The sequence below is a fragment of the Lepidothrix coronata genome, unplaced genomic scaffold, assembly GCF_001604755.1.
Source record: "Lepidothrix coronata isolate B3197 unplaced genomic scaffold, Lepidothrix_coronata-1.0 Scaffold479, whole genome shotgun sequence".
Classification (NCBI taxonomy): Eukaryota; Metazoa; Chordata; class Aves; order Passeriformes; family Pipridae; genus Lepidothrix; species Lepidothrix coronata.
The window spans coordinates 11,889-32,461 of record NW_016690659.1 but is presented as its reverse complement, the minus strand read 5'-3'; the positions used below and the strand labels follow the sequence as shown (position 1 = coordinate 32,461).

Here is a 20,573-nt window from a genome sequence, read left to right as displayed (position 1 = left end):
TTAATTGGGGTAAAGCCCGGCCTCAGTTACACCTCTAGTTCATCAATTCCAGGACCCTTGGAGGGATTCAGGATCCCTGGCCTGGCAGGACAAACAGCAACCAGGTCAGGAAGAGGCAAAGGGAAAAGCTGGGGTACCAGCAGGGCTTACACCCCACTGCCTTCTGTCACCCACCTGCTTCTGCTTAGCAGACGGGACTTGGAATTATTCCGCTTTTTTAAAAATACAGGAAACTTCTCATAGCCAAGGAAAGGCTGATATTGCCTAACTTGGCAAAGGCAGGAAGGTGGGATTTGCAAGAAACACTGGGACAGCAGCTCTGTGCCCCAGGACAGAAAGCTTGTGAGGTTTGGCTTTCAGGTGCAGTGTGTGGCGCAGCCTGGGCACTCTGTGGGCAGTCAGGGCTTTCTGTGCTGGCACCTTTTCCCTGGGTGATATCATTGTCCGTATGGAATTTTTATAGTCGGACTGGATATTACAGTGCTGGGCTTTAAGGCAGAGCAGTCCTTTTCCTTCAGGTTCTTCTGCAGCCCCGTGAACCGTCTGGGTAGTGGCGAAGCCTTGATGGAGCTCTACAGGATCCGGCTCCTGAGGCATCTCCCAGCCCTCAGGAATCCTGACAGCAACACATGGGCAGGCCACAGATGCTGCTTCCTGGCTGGCACAGGGCTTGTGGCCACCTCTTAGGAGCAGGTTAGTTCTTTTGTGTGGGTCAGTCACCCAAGGCAAAAATACCCTCTCCCATTAAACATCCCTCCCCGTACAGCCATGCAGGGGAAAGAAAAATTCCGTGCCTGGTTTGTTAGAACAAGGAAACCTATGAGAGTAGGCAAGGGAAGGGACTTGTATGCAAGGCAAAGCAAGGCAGCAGCAGGTAAAGCACAGCAAAGTAAGGGAGAGACAGTTAAGGCAAGGGCAAGCAAGGGCAAGGCAAGAGGAGGGAGGGGGGCAAGGGAAGGCAAGAAAAGGGAGGGGTGAGGCAAGAATGGAGAGGGGCAAGGCGAGCTAGGGAGGGGCAGGCAAGGCATGGCAATGAAAGGAAGGGGCTGGCAACAGTAGACAACGCAAAGGAGAAGTAGGAGAGGCAAGGAAAGGCATAAGAGGGGTAGGCAAGGCAAGGCAAAGGTAGGCAAAGCAAGACAAGGCAAGGGAGGCATAGCAAAGCAAGGCAAAGAGAGAGGCAAAGGAAGGGCAAAGAAGGCAATGCAAGGAAAGGAAGGGCAAGGGAGAGGCAAGGCAGGGGCAAGGGAAGGTAAGGCAGGGGTAGGCAAGGTATGGCAATGAAAGAAGGGGAGGGCAAGGGTCAGCAACACATGGGAGAAGCAGAAGAGGCAAGGAAAGCCATGGGAGGGGCAGGCATGGCAAGGCAAGGCTTGTTGAACCAAGACAGCATAAGATGTATTTCTTTTTCAGGCTGGCCGTCTCCAGTCAGAGATCTCCATGGAGAGCTGCTCGGACACAGAGGCCTTGATACAAGGGTGCATAGGTAGGGATAGTTTTCCTCCATGCCTTGGAGAGTTTTCAGACCAAACCAGCTGAAGGCAGCAAAGTTGCAACAAAACAAACTCAGCTAATAAATATGCATTAAGAGCCCTTGCACAAAGGGTTTGTGTGCACAAATACTCATAAGTGAATAATAACAGATGACACTGTAGCCAAATCAAGAGATTATGTAAATTGTAAAGATGAGTTTATGAATTGTCTTAAAAATATATATGAGGAAACAAGAGTGGTAACACAACGCAAAAAGGCAAAAATTAGCTTCTTTCAATGCAGCAGATTAGTGAGATAAAAGAAAAAAACTCTATTGCACTAACTCTGTAACATTGCTGACATTATCACAAACTTGTCAATTTACACCAACAAAGATTCAGCAAGAATTGACTGCTCTCAGAGGTAGAGTTGCTTCATCTTTTGGATGGATTGTTCCCACCAATCTTGCCAACGCTGAATTGCCAGCAGCCGAGCTGCACTTTCTTCCTTGATCTGGGCGAACAGCTGCTCAAGCTTACATTTGTATTTCTGTATAAAAAACAATTAAGGACACAATTGGTGCTGATGAAATATAATTTTACTTTGCCTAAATCCAGGTCCTGATCCATTGTGCCAGAAGACTGCACAGAGGCCACTTGTTTTCTACCTTTGACAACAGAACTATGTGAATAATTAATTGTTCACCGTGTCCCTTCTGTGTTCCTTTTAAAGACATCTGGAACTAAGTTATCAGCAATATTTAACTCTTGCTAAAATGCAAGATCTTCATCTCACTTCCATTAGCTCCTTAGATTAGAGAGTTGCCTACCCTCGAGAACTCAAGCATGCATCTGCAACATGGGATGCACTCAGGCTCTGGCCAGAACTTCTTAACTCACAGGTATGACCTGAACTACTATCAAGCTGCTAAAAAGGTACTTCATCTAAACAGAAACTTGTAGTCTACTATGAAAACCTCAAAGGTCCCGTATTAAAGAGTCCACGCTTCAAAACATAAAATACTGTGTTTTTAATGCAACACACATGCAGGAAAATATTTTTGTGGCATGTATCCAACTGTTTGTATCCAACCAAAAAGGTTCCCTTCAAAGCTGTGCTGTAACCAGCTGCTTGGGCACCAGGACCAGATCCATAAAACACTCATGCAAATTGATAGTTTTGATGACATCTGCCACTGTTGACAGTGTATTTTACATTTCCCTATTAAATATATATATTTTAAAAGTTAATTCAGTTCACCAGTCCACATCAGACGCATAAATACTGATCATTTCTTTCCAAATGATTTAACATAAGAATATTCTTCTAACTGCTGAGCACTGCTGTTCTGCAAGTGATTGTCAGTGCCAGTCAGAGGGTCAGAGGTGTCTGCAGCATGTTCATTCTTCTAGCAGCCTCAGTGAAGAAAGAGTGATCATTTTTACGGTGAAAACAGTGATCTGTGATATTTCTGGATATAAGATAGGTATGTGGTATTTTACAGCCCTTTACCTGTTATTGAAAACTCAGCCTTTGTGATCTAACTCTAAACTGTAGGCTTTAGAAAGAAAGGTGAGTGAAAGCAGCACTGGAGCAGCATGGGGGCAGAAGCTGCTTTTGAAACCGTGGTGCTGCTGAATGCAGTGCCCTGTTTCTGACACCATCCATGCTTCCCTGCTGAAACAATTCCCCTTTGTCATGCCTCCAAATGAGAGGGTTCCCTGAGAAACCAACCCTGTCTGCTTCTGACAATGTCACGAAGAAACGGACACAAAAGAGGACTTCTACACGTGGATAATATGGCTTTAAAATCTGAAAACACTGGGTATGTTAAAACTTACACATAGATACGATTCTGCGGTTTTCTTCTTAAAAAACCTATCCCCCAAGAGCAGCAGCCCCACTCACAGACCCACCTGGTATGCAGCTTGTCTCGCATCCATCACTGCTAGATGGCCCAGGGTAGTCTGAGCTGTTGAAACCGTTGCAGTTCCTCTGCAAAGAACATAGGCTGGAGCTTCAGGAAGAGTAGTCTCAGGTATTCCTGGTCAAGTCCTTTAAAAAACCAAATCAACCAACCAAAAAACACACGACAGAGAAACTTAGGAAAGAGAGTCTATCATACTAATTAACGTTACTTGTACTAAAGTGCAAAAGATCCATTTTAATTTTTTTTTAATCTCCACAAAAGGCTTACCCTACAAACTTCTTTGTTAAGTACAACCACCTTTTCTTTTAAAACTTCAGGACCTCTGCACAGTATTGAATTCTTATCTTCTGAATGACAATACACAGTATATTCACAGATCTGAAAGTGCTGAATTGATAACTAGTGGCTAGCAAATGGCACAGTAATAGCCATGACATTGTATTGTTTTACACTACAATATGTAATTCACTTTTATTTGGATCCATTGTAATTCTTTCTTTAAAATCACCACCCACCCAAACTGCCCCATAACTAGTTCAATGACATCACTAAAAATGAGCATAGTGCAAGTGTAGAAAACCCTTCCAGAAGATTTTACTAGGAGGAGATGAGGGTTTTTCGCTTAAGAAAGCTTTCCTGCCTGGAAAGAGGCATCTTTCCCAGAGACAGTTTTGGAATGTTTCTCTTCCTGCATTCCGGAGAAGCTCTCCCTGGTATGAGAAAAGATAAGTTGTCACAGACACATTTGAGGGACAATAAAAGCCCTGAGAAGAACAGGAGGCATGTCTTTCCCCAGGCCCGGTGCAGTTTTGTGCTGATATGTTGTGTTCTCAACTTTTGAAAATAAATTCTCCTAAATCCTTCCACTGCCTGATATCTTTGGAGTACCTGCATGTATTTGACCCTTACAATAAGTATTCAGCAGCTTCATCAAGTGCAGCAAAAAAAACTATGAGGACAGTGCCTGGTACCAATTTAGAGAAGAGAAATTCGACAGAACAGTGTTCAGTATCTTCAAACATTACCCCCTCCCTCGTTTGATTAACTGTTGAACTTTAGAGGTTTCTAGAGGAAGTCCAGCTTGTTTCCGATGGCTTAAAGTCAACATCTTCTCTCTAGGTCTTTCAGTGTCTGGAAGATAATAGAAGATCTACTCAGCAAAAGCAAAACAGTGGCAGAAACATGATTGTTTTGGAGGAACTACATGCAGCTTGATGCTCTACACTTTCAAGAAATAGCTTTGTGGGCTTCATTACGCAAATCTTTGCATTTAAAATATTACAGCATATAAAAGCCTCTGCTTCCTAGGGGCAGTCTGCTGCAGTCTTTGAAAAGGGAAAGAAGGCCTGAACAAGCAATTTCTTCTTTACTTACCTGCTACTTGTATGTCATCAACGGTGATGGTTTCATCCAATTCCAAGAGCAGCTTTTCAGCGAGGGCAGCCAGTGCAGAAAAAAAGCTCTGAGCACACTCAGCAGCACAGTCCTGTTGGGATATTGGAGACAAGTGAGAGAAATTCTTTTGATAATTTGATCTCCTTTTAATTTGGCTCCAAAAGAACTACACGAGTATCCAACCTTGACATTCTGCAGCAGGTGCAGCTAACAGACATAAAGCTCGAAGTGGCACATAAAAGGGTCTCAAAGCATCTCTCTGCAGTATTCTTAACACTGCCTGATCATTAAAGTTCACAGAACTGTAGAGTTCTGTGCATAGGCACCCATCAGATATATAGTTGTGTTAAACCTGAGAAAAACAGCTGTCTGTAAATGCATCCTTCTTCCCAAAGCAAAGACCATTTTGGAATTCGGGTACTTTGAGTGGAAGTGCTTTGGCCAGGTGTTATTCTAAAAGAGGGTATTTGTGTTTCTGTGTCTGTAGGCAGAGTTAAGAGTAGAAGGAGCTGTTACTTTGCAATTAAAAATATATATACTCTGCAGACAGTATAGAATTTGGAGTAAGTGGCCTGAGAGAAGAAAATAAAGAGCTTTAGTGCTGGGCAACCAACCTTCAATAAACCCCTGGGGTGGAGGGGGAAAAGTGTTTTGCTTCCTGAATCTCTCCTGTAAATTCTGCTTATTCCAGTACTTAATCTTGTGTGGAAAAGTGTCAATTATTTGCACTAATGAAATGCACAGAGAAGAAAGAAACCCTTTCAGGCATCTGTTGTCTGCAAAGAAGAGAACTAACCAGAGGATGTCACCCCTGCAGCCAACACTCCTATCTACCATTAAGCTCACAGCCAGCATGCTCTGTGAATGATACACAAGATCAGTTAGTTCCACAATAAATCTATACATGCCTATGTGTGCATGTGTATTTATGTCAATATTGAGCTAATGCTGATAATACAGAACTTAAAAGTGGAACGATATATGACCAGGATTGCCTAAAACTGAAAACATTTTCAAGTTTCCTTTAGATGGGGAGGAAAAATGTACCCAAAATGCACTCTCCTTTCCAAATGCAACATTTAAATTCACAGTAAGCAAGGGTTTTACAATTACCTGCAGCATCTTTGTGTTGAGGTGAACACCCTCAGTTTGATCTTTTTGCCTTTTTATTTCCTCTTGCCACAAAGCCTCCAGCTGAAGGGAGTTGTTTGGGTGTCCCAGGGAGTAATGTCATTTTCTCCGGTGCGCAGTCTTTAAGGAAATACACCAGAAAGAAATGCCTTTGGTAAATAATGTACTTTTAGTCATAATAAGGAAGAAGTAAACCCAAAACATTTTATAGAAAAGTATTCAGAAAGACAAAGAAAACAGAGCTACTCCGTGGCTGTCTGGAGATAAACCTTGCAGTGCAGCATGCACTAAACTGCCTCTCTGCTGGAGGACAGGGCCTGTGGTCTCACTCCAGGGTTTGTTTTCAGTAAATAATCATCTCTCCTACCAAGTGGTAAAGAAGATACTTTTTTATAACTCTATATTTGTAATTTTTTCCTGAATTTAACTTAATACTCAGAGCAACAAAGCCTGAAGTTACTGTAGCATTTTCTGCATGATCTCCATTATGATTCTGTTCTGAGTTCTGACATTACTGGAAAAAAATGTGCCTCTTTTATGACTAATAGTAAATAATAGTATTTCATTTGCCATATGCCATAGTTCCTACAAAGGAGTGCCGCCATACAGTAGGAGCTGTATGGCCCTACCACAAGGTCACAGCCCTTGCAGAGTTGACAGTCCAAGTGTAAGGCTACAGGCAGAGTTGACAAGATAAGAAAAGGGCAGACCAGTGCTGGAAGAGGGCAGAAAAAGGACTGAGTTCCAGGAAATACAAAGCTTCCAGGAAAACTACCCAGACTAACTGCAAACACAGAAACTACACCTCAGCTCAGCAGGGACTGATGAAGCAAAGAGCGAAAATGAGAAAAAGAAAATTTTATCAGATGCATTTAGCATTGCTTACACTGGAAGCATTCCAATATATCCATGATAGATACCTTCATATCCTCCCACTCTCCCAGCTGTCTGTTGAAGAGGTGCTGAATCTGAGCAGTGCAAGAGCTGAGTTTCTGCTCATGTTCTCTTAAAAGACTATCCACTGCTAACTGGGAGACAGAAGAGAGCTCCTCCTCAAACCACTTCAGCTGATCCCGAAATTCTTTGGGGAAAAAACAGGGTGTGTACGGGACACAGAAGTATTAATTGCAAGGAAAAAAACCCCACTCGGTCCAGATGAACACACACTGCAAGGGTCAAACAGCCTGGAATTTTCTCTCTCAGAGATTCTGTCTCTGCCATTCCTTTTCCTAGGTCCAAGGCTTTGAGAAACATACACTTGCTTAAAGATGTGACCTGTACAGGTCTTTCAACTTAGTCAAGTGCCCTTCTGCTATGATTTTTGTAGCTGAGAATACTCAGAAAAGAATATTGGCTCAAGTCCCAGTAAAATCAACTGGAGTTTTTCCACTGAGTCTGATGGATTAAGACAACAACATTAATTCTTGGTCACTGCCATTTTCAGCTTACATATTGAAAAACTGCACACATGAGAAATTAAAAGTCTTAAAGGAGTGAATTTACCTCTAAGACAGAAATTGTAGTCATCATCTGCCTGTCTTTTGTATGACAGTAGTTTCTGTCTGAGCTTTTCTGCCCAACGTTCAAAAGTCTCTGGCAGATATTTAGGTATTCCCATCTGAGGTGTCTTTTCTCCATAAAAATCCTGCAGAAGGCAACAAAAAAACAGATAAATTGTTGATAACACATTCAAATGTGTCACATCTAGGTATATAACAGCAGGAGAAGGAAGGAAAATTATTGGATGGTCTGACAAATACTGAAAAGAACCAAATTATTTCTCTGACACAGGAGTGGACCTATGAAAGCAAAAGTGACTGAAGAACAGAAGGTTTTCTTACCTCACCGAGGTCAAGCAAGGTGTTGCTACCCGTCCAGAGAATATTCATAATGATCCCCTTCAAAGTACTGAAAACCAACAAAAGTTAAAAAAAAAAAATTAAATACTATCACACGGTAAAATTATCACATTGGCAATATTCACTGCTCTTCAAATATTCTGTTCAGGTTAATTTTAATACATTTTTCAGAGCATACCCAAACAAATATTCAGAATGCCTAAGATCCTTCCCCTGCATTAGCACTGGTTCTTTTCAGAAGCAGCCAGGACTTGCAGCTATTGTAAATGATCACTAGAGACACTGCCACATCAAAAAGCAATCCTAGCCAACTTCCTGTGCCTAAAACTTGCCTTAAGAACTGACCATGCACTCTGGATAAACCAGAAATATTTGAAGGTGGGTCTAGCTTTTTACTGGAATTATTTTGAAACACAGTGGGAAATAAAATTCCCAAGTGCTTAAACATCTTAGGCATTAATTTGAATAGTTTTGCATGGCACGTACGAAATATCTCAGTTCTGTAGAGTACAGCTGCACAGATAGGATAATTTTCTTAGAGAAGGGGAATGGGACCTCTTTGCTCCATGTTTATTCCTATCAGTGGAATATTGAGCACAAGAATGTAGTGTATAAAATGTATTGGTCTTCTCAGATGTGAAAATAATGGAAAGACAGGCTATTTTATATTCCCCACCCTCTTCTTGCAAATGTGCAAAATGGGCTCCAATGAGACCTCCCATTTCAGACATTAAACAGAATAAAACAGATGACCTTTTATTTTCATTGTTAGTATGTTACAAAAAGGAACTGTTCTGTAAGCACTTTGACCAATAAATATCAAGGTTAAGTACCTCAAAATTCAATAGTGAACTCTATAGGTCACAATGATAGATAGATACATAGATTAGATAGATAGAGGGTTTTTTCAGATTAACTTCTTCTGCAAATATCCATGACTTACTCAGACTTTGGAGGCTTCTTTTCAAATATCTGGTATGTCCTGTCCTTGGGAACAGATTTGGTGCTTTTCTTTTCGCTAGGAAAGAAAAACATTCATTTGATGCTATCCACGAGTGTTTTCCTTCTCTGGCTGATGATGGGAGTATGTGATGGACTGAAGAAAAAAAATCAGAAAAATGTAACTCTAAAACTAGTATTATGTGTGTCCTGGACAGGGTTAATTTTTGGCCAGGACCTGGAGGTTATTCTGTACCACCTCCTGTCATTGCCAGGGCCAGGGAAAGGGGCATTGGCGGGGCTTTCCTTGTGGTGAGCATCACATGGGAATCCTTTGCCTCTCTTGTACACTTTGTTATTCATATTGTTGCTGTTACTGTTTGTTTTCTCACCTCATTGTCCTTGCCAGCCCACCAGGAGGGGAGGAGGAGAGGGAAGTGAGAGCTTGGACTTTTTCAGGGGGAACACTAAATAGAGGAATACCATTCCTAAATCACAACAATATGAAAATAATTTTTTGATGGAAAAAGATTCTCAGGATTCTCTTCTGAACTCTCAGCTGTTCAAAACTTTTCTGTTGTTTTCACCGTTACAGTAGCTCATTTCATTGATCCATGGACTGAGCTGAACACAAACTATTTAGACGCCACACCTGAAAATTAAGCCACACTGATTTAAGGGTTAGCCTATATTTCAACAGCTTCAGAGTCCAAAACAGCAGCAGATGAAGGAGAAAAAGAAAAACGTTTTCCCAGCCACAATCTGGAAAAAAAAAAACCCAAACAAAACAAAGCTGATCACGTGGACATAAACAGAGATGGAAAAAAAGGCTCATACAAAAAAGCATTAAGAATCTTTCAATGAACAGGCAGGGCACAAAGTTGACTTAAATTTCTGCATAGGAATATTTCAAGTGGAATTCCTCCTTTCAGGGGTCTCACCTTTTTTTTGGCTTCGTTTCATCCAAAGATGATTTCTTGGTGCTCTGAGCTGCACGTGCATTGGATACCTTCTTCTTTACTGGAGGAAGAATGGGTTTTAGTTAACAAGGAAAGATGAAGAACATTTTATAAATGACAACTGAAGTATTTTTTATATGGATATGAATTTTGTGTTCCTGTTTTCCTTACAATATGTAGGGCACAACTACAGGAACAATCCTAACTGAGGCAACCCAGAAGTGGCAACAGCAATAAAGGTTATGTTCTGGGGATGCCAAAGAAAATGGACAGATGGGAGGAGATATAAACCAACATGAAGGCAGGAGAGTGTGAACAACGTGAATAAGGAGAATGAATGGGCTACATTCATAGTCTTGGCTGTGACAGGGACTTGGAAATGTGGAAGAGATAGAGAATACCTTTAAAAATGGCTGGAGAAGTCAAGCTCTCCAGAAGAGAGATGGGGAAATCAGAACACTACACAGGTAGCACCTGGGATTACCTCTGTGCTCACGTTTGAGTGGATGATAACACAATTTGAGAAGTATCCCTGATTCCCTACGTATTTTCATGACCTCTGTTCCAATTCTTTTCTCTATTCCTTTTCCCATCACAGAGATATTCTTTGTAACACTATCTCATTCTGCAGCTTTCATTGGTTTAAGAGACAAAAATCATCTTACTATTCCAAGGTGAAGATGTCCAAGAAAAAAAGTGGGAGGCACCAACTCTCAGAACCAACAGGGAAGCCACTGGTCTGGAACATGCTAGACTTGTGCAGTAAAATGAGAGGAACTACAGTTTAGATGAACAGAATGCATTAAAAGAAATATAGGCACACGTGGTCCTAATGAACGTGAGCGATCTTTTCTCTCTTGATTTAAGTCTGGAGATTGTTTGGACGGGACAAATCTAAAACAAAAAAGAGAGAGAAGTGGCTGTTGAATATCCTGGTATTTTATGTTCTATATTACATACTACATTATACAGAGACCTGGGCAAGTTCTCCATCCCTACCATGAGCTAAGTGTGGTTAAATTTCTGAGATCATATTTAACAGATAGGGTTACTTTTACAACTGACAGTGTATACTGAAGTACTTTAATGGGACTAACTAACTCTTTATCTGAAATTTTGGAATTTCTACAAGCAAAAATGCATTAAAATACTATTTGCAAATCAAACACTTTTCATATTCTTCATTGCACACTTTTCAGTCGACTGTGTAGCATGTAATCACCTTTTAAGGTGATCACCTTTAAGACAAAAATTGAATTGCTACATCTAAACTTTATCATTGTGCTATAAAATAGATGTCACTTATTACTCAAAAGGGGGTATTTTTTGCTGTTAGAAATCTTGCTTTTAAAAAGAAATCAGTCTCAGCCAGACTGATTTTTAAAGTTAGACTGATCAGAAAGTATGAAGTAGTATTATCTACCAACAGTCTATTCAAGTTCTGGATATACAAGGGATTCTACAAAATATGAATTCAGGAAAACCTTTATATGCTTCTGGAACATAAATTTAAAAAATACTGTTGTGAAGCCCCTTGTAGCATATCATGAGCCTCACGGAGAGAAGTGGCATATGGAGCTAAGAAAATATAAATTAAGGACAGAAAAATACCTTTAGGCAAACAAGTACTTACCCAACTAAATTCCGGATAACACTTATTGCCAAATCATCAAGTGCTGACGTATCCGTTCTGCTGGGATTTAACACGGGGAATTTTTCAGGATCCAGCCCCATTACCATCCTTTTGCTCTCATCTCTGAGGCTCTCTCTTTGAACAGCAGGAGCAATGGAATCTTGTGACATCCCATCCATGGCAAGAGTGGGAACGTCCTCCTGAAATGGGAAGAAAAATGAAGCCCTCTTGACTGTGGCAGGCAGTCAGTGAAAGCATTCCACATAGTAACTGGCTACTAAAGCAGATCTTCCAAACAGACACTATTTTGCTTCACAGGCTGAAATAAAAGTTTTTGTCATTCTAGTAACAATGTTGTTACAGTTATACAACTCTGAAACACTTCAGAGCAGTTCAGAGTAGGTTCTCAAAATAATCATCAACAGTATTTAAAGGTATACTCTCAAAACAATGATCCAATGAGATGACAAAGTAAAGACAGACTTTCCAGAAAAGGAAAAAAGGAAACACAACCCATTTGATAGAAACAAAATCTCTTCCGGACACATTTGGTTTTTTTAAATTATTTAAAGAAATCCATGAAATATGTATCTATGAATAGTGCCTTGAAAACAAACTCAACTAAGCAACTCATTGCATTTTGTAAACTTGGTGCTGACTGCTGATTTACTCAACCTCTTAATAAAATGTCCTGATGTTACAGTGTCTTGGGCAGCTTAGCATAATGCAGATTCTTTCTTCATTTGAAAATTCAAAGCACAGATCCTGAAAAAGTTTTAAAGCATCTACTCAGAGAAATTCTCTCAACATTAAATAAAATATAGAGAATGTAGATACTTACACTGGCACGTGGGATCATTGCTTTTTCTAAGAAGCAGTCAAGATACTGGCTTCTCTTTTGCAGCTCTTGAACAGCTCTTTAGCAAAATCATACAACTCTTCAGAAGCTGAAGCCTTAAAGACATGGGAATACAGATGGTATTTATTAAACTAGATCTTTTGGCCTTTTCAAACATGCTGACTCTTGCAAACAACATCAGTGGCCTCTATTCTGTCACCAGCTTATCTACACATACGTGGAAGCAATGAGATAGCACAGAGGTTGAGCTTTTGGTCTGGTAAAGAGGAAAAGAGGTGTGGGACCTTCCTGAGCAAAAATTCTGTGTTTCTGCCCACCCCCTAAATGTGAAGAAACACCAGTCCACCTTAAAAATATTAGTTTATGCAATCATGCACAGTGAGTCTAATAACAATTATTAACAATCCAAATTAAATACCATTTTGTGCTGTTTAGAACTTACTTCTTTATCTGCAGTAGGATGAGCACAAGCATCTCTCTTCTGCTGGAGCTTCTCCACGTAAGACTTTAATGTCACTGACTGCAAATTGGAATTTGCTACCTAAAGCAGAAGCAGACAGTGGGGAAGTAAAATCCCCATTCAGGAGATTTTCAGAGCCTCCACTTTCAAACCACTAGAACCATTGATAAAAACAGGTTAAAAAAATCCCTGGTACTCAGAGGAGAAGCTGAAAACAGTAATTCATAAAAGCAACACTTCACGTCCTTCACTGTACCACACAAAAATGCTGGTCAATTCAGATGTACATACTCAATGTGCTGCAGGCCCACAGTGTTCCAGCACAGCTGCAGCAGTAAAAATAAAGTTTTAAGCTGACAGCGACAGAAAACAGGTTTTGAATTAACACAGCAGGTCACTTCATGTTTGTCCACTCTGAATTCAGCCAAAATCTCTTCAACAGGATGAAAAAAAAAAATAATTATTATATGGAATTTAAGCAAGGTTCTGATGTTTCCCTTTGTACCTCTGATTTGATTTGCTGTTGTAGCCATCTCAAAGATTTCTGGACCTTCCCCATAAAGGCTCGACTCACAGAGACATCAGCAAACTTTTTTTCAGACTGCTTGATAAGTTCAGTAGCCTTTAAGAAAGCCAGAAACAAGAGACAGGACTAGGTGATTTTTTACTTTTTAAAACTTAAATAATAGAACTCGCCATTTTTATTTCTTTTTTTTCATCATTACATAATTGCCAAAGAGAACAGTCTTACAGTTGTAATTGGAAAGCAGGCTGACTGCAAATCACATATATCAATAGAAAACATAACTTGAAAGAATAAAACTCTGCATACCTGCTCCAAGCAGCTTGATTCCATTTTCTCCACATCTGTCTTGATTAAACTTTCCAGAGAGTCAATTTGCTTACTTTCTTTCTGAAGACAGCTGTGGAAAAACTTTACTTCTTCCGAAGAGAAGTCACCTCCCTCCAAAAATAATCTGAAAGCAAAAGTAGAAGCTGTGACTCTTCTTTTCCTCCAAGACTATCTTAGCTAAGCAGCCCTAAAATGTGGATATCAACACAAATGTGATGAAAACAGCATAATAATTGTGGCTTAATGGAATTTTTTTTAAAATAGCAAACTACATGAATAACGAAATAAACTTTAATTTTACCCTTCTGCCTATGCAACAAACGCTGATGCCCAGAAATAGGGCACTATTTATAAACAAAACTCCCATGAAATCTCTATACCTGCAAGTTTTGAGAAAATCCACATTTGAACGCTTTAGTTTTCCTAAAGCTTCCTCCAAATGGTGCTGGTAACTCCTCACAGTAACCCCAACTGATTCCAGATGATTGTGGAGCTCTGATTGCAGACTGTTCCTGGAAGAAGCTGACCTAATAAGAAATAATAAAAGACAGGGAAAACATGTCAGAAGAGGAACACACATGATGATCTGGCGACTGCTGGCTGTAAAGACATGAACAAATGTCAGAATTCAAAAGTGATTAAGTGAAGTCTGAAAGCAACCACCCGAGCTGGGATGGTCTGACTGAACACATGGAAGGTATCAGCAACAGCTGATGCTATTGAGGGGTTTTCTTCAAAATCAATTAGTCAATTACTATTACTGTGCAGGTTCAGTAAAGTGGAGAAAATCTAAACAGATGAAACATCTTTTCTACTTAAAGACTGCCAGCACTTTGAAAAGAGATGAAAAATTCCATATGTTCAGCCCTGATTTTAATTTTTTCAGGGAGAGAGAATGAAATTCTTTCCATCTTTTCCAGTTTTATAAAGTACTCTTCACTGAAGAATAATGATGTATAAAACAGGTTCAGAATGCAAACCAGAAACATCTCAGACAGCAATCAGGAGTATTTAACAATGGAGACTTCCAGCCAGAAACACCTGTGGCACACTTACTGCTCAGTCACAGGAGCATGGAGGAAGTCATACTCCAAGTTACGGATTCGGGAGCCGAAGTTTTTGTTGAGGTTAGTTAGCTGATCCAAAAATTGGTGAAATTCAGCTTTCTCCTTTTTCAGGCCTTCTTCCAGTCCCTCACAGTGGCACTCGAGACGCTCTTTGGGAAGTGACAGTTCCCCTGAGAAGAAAAGAAGTTGTCCAGTATGGATATTATTCCCTGTTTGCTGGGGACTACCACAATGCCCAGTCAGCCTACGACCAACAGCAGCAGCAAAATAAACAGAACCAGACCTCGCAGTAACTAAACCATACAAATAAACCACATTCCCTTTGGTTTCTTTGGCTTTCCTTCTGTGTTAAACATATATCCTTAGCAGCTCCTAATCCATTCAAAACACAAATGTCTCTTGTTTGCTCTAAACATTCTTTTTCCTTTATTTTTGGTCATTGCTGACATCTTCATTAGATCTCTGTTCTCAATCTTGTAACAAAAGTAAAGTGTTTTGGTTTTTTTTTTTTAATGGAAAATACACTTCTCCCTGGTTTTGTGAGGGGAAAAAACATCAGTTTTGATCTCCCTTCTGGAATGATAGTTGGATAAATCAAGAGCCAGCCAATTGCCTCAATAAAGCAGCCAGAAAAAGCACCTCTTTGCAGAAAAAGGGAAATTGAAAAATTGTTTGCCTGTTCTCCCAAGAGAGAGTTTTTTACTTTACATGTTAAAGACCAACAAACCTGTCTAAAGTACTTTTTTCTCGCCATAAAAACCAGACAATTCTCATGTGAAAAAGGTTTTGATTAGTGGCTGCTCTGTAGTTGCTCAGTGATATTTCACAGAGCTAAATCCTTCCTCTCGTGTTTTCAGAAGCCTGGTCCTGCCATTTCAGCTCTCTCAACTTGGCTAATTCTTTCTCCGCAACACCCGTAAAATTAGTTTTTTGTACAATAAAAACTCTTGTTAAATAATTTCAAGGCGAATGAGAATTCACCAACGTTGACAATACAGTCTTCTACATCTCCTACAGTGCAGTTGTTGATCAGGGCACCACTGTCTATTTTTCCAAACATAACGTAGCACAAACCAGGAAGAGGTGTAGAAATGTCATTCTGAAAATAGATGAGTAACATATTACACTGGGAATTTGTACACACTCAACTGCTTCCTTGCTCAGTTGTCCTTTACAATGCTGAAATAGTTTTGGCCCACTTGTGATCATCTCTAAAAAAAGTCATATGATGCTCACAGTAAAAAAAAAAAACCAGTACCAGCTCTAACATTGTAGATATTTGTCTCTATCTCCTCCTGCTTTTCTTGATGCAACTGAAGACGCAGCAGAAGTACTGAATTCAGCTCCTCTTTCTTGGCAGCCACGAAGACACGGGATTTGGACAAGGATTCTGCAAACCATTTCTCCAAGTGTTCAAAAAAGCAGAGGCGAATCCTACGATTGAAAAAGAAATACTACAGCGAGGAACAGTAAATAATAAATAAGAATTTACTAAATACATTAATTCTAAGAATTTCACTTCTGACTACAGGAAGATATGCTTTCAGTACCATTTGCACAATACTAGTCAAGTTTTTGAGCTAGCTGCCTACTACTGAGTACCAGGCATTTGACCTTCATGGCTCTGCAGGGAATTTGGGAATTTTACTGGTCTTTCTGTGATCTGTTTTCTCACTTAATAAATTTCCGTAAAATATGAATGTTCTGTAAAGGTAAACGCATTTGTGGTACTTTGAAAGGATGGCTACAAAGCAATATAAACATTTTCTTATATTTGTATCAATTTAAAAAAGAGGAATGACATAATAATTATACAATTACAATTTTATAATTAGAATATCTCATTATATAGTAATAATTAGCTAATTTTTGCCTCTTCAGTAGAATGTTTCTTCTAAAGGGCTGGAATTTGTCTATTACGTAAAGAAGCTGTTTACTACTCACTTTTTCTTCAGCTTGACAAACACGGTTTCTTTGAGAAGCACATATTTCAGGTACATAGGAAGTGATTCTTTGATTCTTCCTTTTCATATTTTGTAAAATAATTCTCTGTGATGTCAGTCTTTCCTGCCTCTTCAACTCCAAGGACAGCGTCAATGTTTCCACTAGCAGTGGAAAATATTTCCATGGCCTTTTCAGTACCTTCTGCCTTGCTGCTATTGAACACTGCCTAGTGAACAGTTGGAAATCATCATCTGCTACCTTTAAAGGTATCAGCATGGAATCAACACAGCACAAGCTAATGTAAGAATCCTAAGGATATTTAGAATAGCATTCTCATTCTCAGTTTGGACAACACCAATACAGTGTCAGCAATATTTATATATTTATATATGCTGGGAAGGCTCAATAGGTAAAATCACCTATGTTTTAGATGGCTTTTGATATGTTAATAAAATAATGGAATTAAAGACCTGAAAAAACAATACTTAGGTACAAATACAGCTTAAAGCATTCACCATGGCTTAAGAACACTGTGATGAAAGAAAGATAGATTAAAACAAAAACTATGCAAAGAGTTTTTACAAAGGGAAAAGCAGTGCTTGTAAATGGTTTTATACACTCTATTTGTCCATAAAAAGGATCTAAACCCCTATGGGCTTTGACAGACTAAGCAAACAAAGACTTTCTATTCATCCTCAGCAAAAAGACTTCCTATTCCTCCTTATTTTGGGCAGGACTGCCTTCACCTTCAAAATTTATTCTCTTGTTCACTTAATCTCTGTAACACTTACCCCTTGTTCTGCATGTTCAGTGTCTTCACTTGTATGAGGAATGCTCTCTCCATCTTCCTCTGTTTCTTCAGTTTCCTGTGCCAAGATCTCCTCATGCTCAGCTGGGTTTGTTTCTCCATCTGATCGTGGACAACTGTCTGTCTCTTCTGGCATTGGCTGAGAGAGACCATTGTCCCACTCTGCTCTCTGCTGGTGCACCTCAAGTCCTGGAGGCAATTTTGGATGCCACAACGTAAGAAAGATCTAAACCTATCAGGGAGCGTTCAAAGGAGAGAGACACAGCTGGTGAAGGGACTAGAGGGGAAGCCTTGTGAGGAATGGCTGAGGTTATTTGGCTTGTTCAGCTGGAGAAGAGGAGACTGAGGTCAGAGCTTATTGGGGTCTGCAGCTCCCGAGGGGTGGTGGAAGGGCAGCTCCCATCTCTGCTCTGTGTGAGCAGGTGTCCTAGTTAGGACAGCTGAGTTCATCATGGTATGAGTGTAAACCAAAACTGTGTATTCTATAGCCTTCCATGCCATTTCCCAGAAACTGTTGTCAATAGACTATTAGCACCTCTGCCCATAAGAGCCTGACTCCTCAGGCTATAAACTAGGTGTTAAGAGGCCTGTGAGATAAGAGGATGCTTTTACCTTTTATGGAACTCCCTGAGGGAAGAACTGACCATTCCTGCCTGAACTGAAGAATATAAAAAACCTGGAGTTCCAGAACTGGGGGACCTGCTCGTGGGTCCAGGGGGAAGACTGCAGCTCGTCGCTCTCGACCTTTGCTGGATCACCGCTTCTGACCAGCCTGCAGCAGCTCTCCCACCGGCGGGGTTCTCCCCTCTCCTTTTGCTTTGGACTCAGGCGGGGCCCAGGGAACACCACTTTGTTCATGCCCCAGGGTACCAGGTTGTACATGTGGGTTTTGTGGGTTAGGACCAAATGTTTGTTTGTGTGATTGTGCTTGCTGTGTTGTTTTAATAAATTGTTATTCTGACTTGTGGTCTCTCCTTTGAGTTGAGTTCATTTCCCCTGCTGGTTGACTCTTAAACCAGTACAGCAGGGACAGGGCCCGAGGGAATGGCTGGAACTATGTCAGAGCAAGTTTAGCTGGATCTCAGGAAAAGGTTCTTCCCCTAGAGGGTGGCTGGGCACTGAAGAGGCTCCTCAGGGCAGTGGTCACAGCCCTAAGGCTGCCAGAGCTCAAGGACCATTTGGACAATGCTCTCAGGGACATGGTTTTGTTGTGGTGTCTGTGCAGGGCCAGGAGTTTGGACTTGGATGATCCTTGTGGGTCACTTCCAACTCAGGATATTCTAAAATTTTCCTCTCTTTCATTTTCTTGCCTCAACAAGTCATTTACAGTTAAAGCACAGATTTACTGGTTGCAATCCAAAGAGATACAGATTGAAAAAAAAGCAAGCAAAAATACCTGTTTGTACCACTGAGGTATCACTTTCATCTTGAACCATGGGAGGCTATCTCGCCTTGCAAGTTCTAAAAGCAAAACAACAACAAAAAAAAAACCATATCATTTGAAAATACAGATTTACCTCTTTGTAAGAAATCCACATCCCTTCTCAAAATATATCTATGTCAGTAAGTTATGATAGTCTTGAATGGATCACTTATTGTCTAAAGAACCTGTGACACTCAAATTCACTAATATAAGTTTGTTATCTTGTAGTTTTCTGTTTAAAAGGTAAATGAATTTGCTGAAATGCAGTTTGTAACAAGATTTTAACCAGATAAAATTTTCTTTTTACCTGTTTGAAGACTTCCTTCACATTAAAATGCTGGCTGATGGATATGCTGTAAGAAATCAACTCCTGCAAAATAGCTCCTGGGTAAGCCATTACTTCATCCATTACAACTTGGTTGAGTGTCTCATTCCTGTCAAATTTAAGGTCACTGTTTAAGAGATTCAAGAATGTATAAAAATAAAATAAATTTGACTACAGTGCCTTTAAATCCAAATCTAAATGTCTCACCAATCTCATAAAACCTTTAGGCTAAATGTTGCACCTGATATGTTTATACCAAATACAATCACATCCTGGCTTATTAGCAGAGATTAGTTCATTACAAATATATGAATGTACAAAAATTAAGAAATATTCACAATAAAACCTTCCACATCTTTCCTTTTGGATAGGAAATCATTCAAAATCTGTGCTTATGTAAGGAATATTAAAAATGAGAGGTCAAATTACTGTCCTCCATATTTGTTCTGTATTGGTGCTCAGCTTTGAACGAGCCTGTCACAAGAGACTGCAAAGCTTCCCCACCCCAAGGGAGGTGATTGGCATCTCCTTAACATATATTAATCCAATGGACTCTAAGTTTTGTGGGACTCTCACCACTGAGAAGACCAGAAGAACAGGACCTATGGGATGCTGCCGGGTTTCATGGACTGGTGATACATTTTCTATTTTCATCTCTCTCTGTCACCCTCTTTCTCCCCCCTCCTTTTTCCTATTTCTTTCTATCTCTCTTTCTCAGCCTCACATTTACTGTTAAATAAAACCCACACTATTGACTTTGGCACATGATCTTGTTTGCACCTTAATTCCGGCAGAGGCATTTCTAATCCTTTTAATAACCAGATCATAACAATAGGTTACATTGCCTTCCTGCAACCTCACATTGTATTTTAACTTGTTCCATTACCTTTGGGGTTTTTTAAATCGTTCTAATGAGCATTAAGAGCACCAACCCCAGAGCTCTAACCACAATCCCACTGGGAGGTGTGTGAAGGTCCACATCACTCTTCTAACCTGCCTCGACCTCCTGGGTGTGAGAATAGAGCTGCTTCCTCTCAGCCTGTTTAATCTTCACACCTGCTGCTGAGCATGGTATGTGTCAGTTTTTATAATGGTTTTTATAGTTGCAAATGCCTAATCATGAGACAGGTCACAGAAATATTACCAAAATCAATATTTTGGCTATCTGAAAGCTCTTAGCGAATTCTAGTCCTCGCAGCTTTGAACGAGATCAAATCTGAGACCACGGGTGATGGTGCAGACCCATTTCTGATTCCTGTGAGTCAAGAATCTGAACTACTACTTTTAACTTCTGCATAAGGCATGGATAAGGCACAACAATACTGATCTGGTGTAGTTTTTGAGTGATACCAGTCTTCCTTAGTCCTGCTCATAAACTGTGAGTATTATTTGCCTTAACCTTGTTCAGTATGTACATTATTTCATTTTACAGTCTCACATGAAGTAGCAAGCAGTGTTTTTCCACATCTTTGCACTACAGCATGAACAAGATCTAAGTAGTACAACCAACATGAA

At 40.1% G+C, this 20,573-nt stretch overlaps 1 protein-coding gene across 1 annotated transcript in view; it reads right to left on the bottom strand.

Annotated features, from left to right (window-relative positions):
• Positions 1 to 1,432: 1,432 nt before the first annotated feature.
• LOC108510102 (coiled-coil domain-containing protein 180-like) overlaps positions 1,433 to 20,573 on the bottom strand; it is a 22,022-nt gene continuing 2,881 nt past the window's right edge. The window contains 27 exon segments of the mRNA XM_017839792.1: positions 1,433 to 2,022; positions 3,390 to 3,528; positions 4,429 to 4,534; positions 4,778 to 4,889; positions 5,912 to 6,027; positions 6,816 to 7,010; positions 7,433 to 7,574; positions 7,771 to 7,837; positions 8,732 to 8,806; positions 9,669 to 9,747; positions 10,510 to 10,580; positions 11,320 to 11,519; positions 12,161 to 12,237; positions 12,240 to 12,273; positions 12,621 to 12,719; positions 13,144 to 13,260; positions 13,471 to 13,615; positions 13,872 to 14,018; positions 14,548 to 14,728; positions 15,817 to 15,992; positions 16,503 to 16,579; positions 16,582 to 16,728; positions 17,294 to 17,499; positions 18,707 to 18,746; positions 18,748 to 18,771; positions 19,041 to 19,167; positions 20,489 to 20,532. Of these exon segments, the coding sequence (XP_017695281.1) occupies positions 1,891 to 2,022; positions 3,390 to 3,528; positions 4,429 to 4,534; positions 4,778 to 4,889; positions 5,912 to 6,027; positions 6,816 to 7,010; positions 7,433 to 7,574; positions 7,771 to 7,837; positions 8,732 to 8,806; positions 9,669 to 9,747; positions 10,510 to 10,580; positions 11,320 to 11,519; positions 12,161 to 12,237; positions 12,240 to 12,273; positions 12,621 to 12,719; positions 13,144 to 13,260; positions 13,471 to 13,615; positions 13,872 to 14,018; positions 14,548 to 14,728; positions 15,817 to 15,992; positions 16,503 to 16,579; positions 16,582 to 16,728; positions 17,294 to 17,499; positions 18,707 to 18,746; positions 18,748 to 18,771; positions 19,041 to 19,167; positions 20,489 to 20,532 (3,075 nt within the window). The 3' untranslated portion in view covers positions 1,433 to 1,890.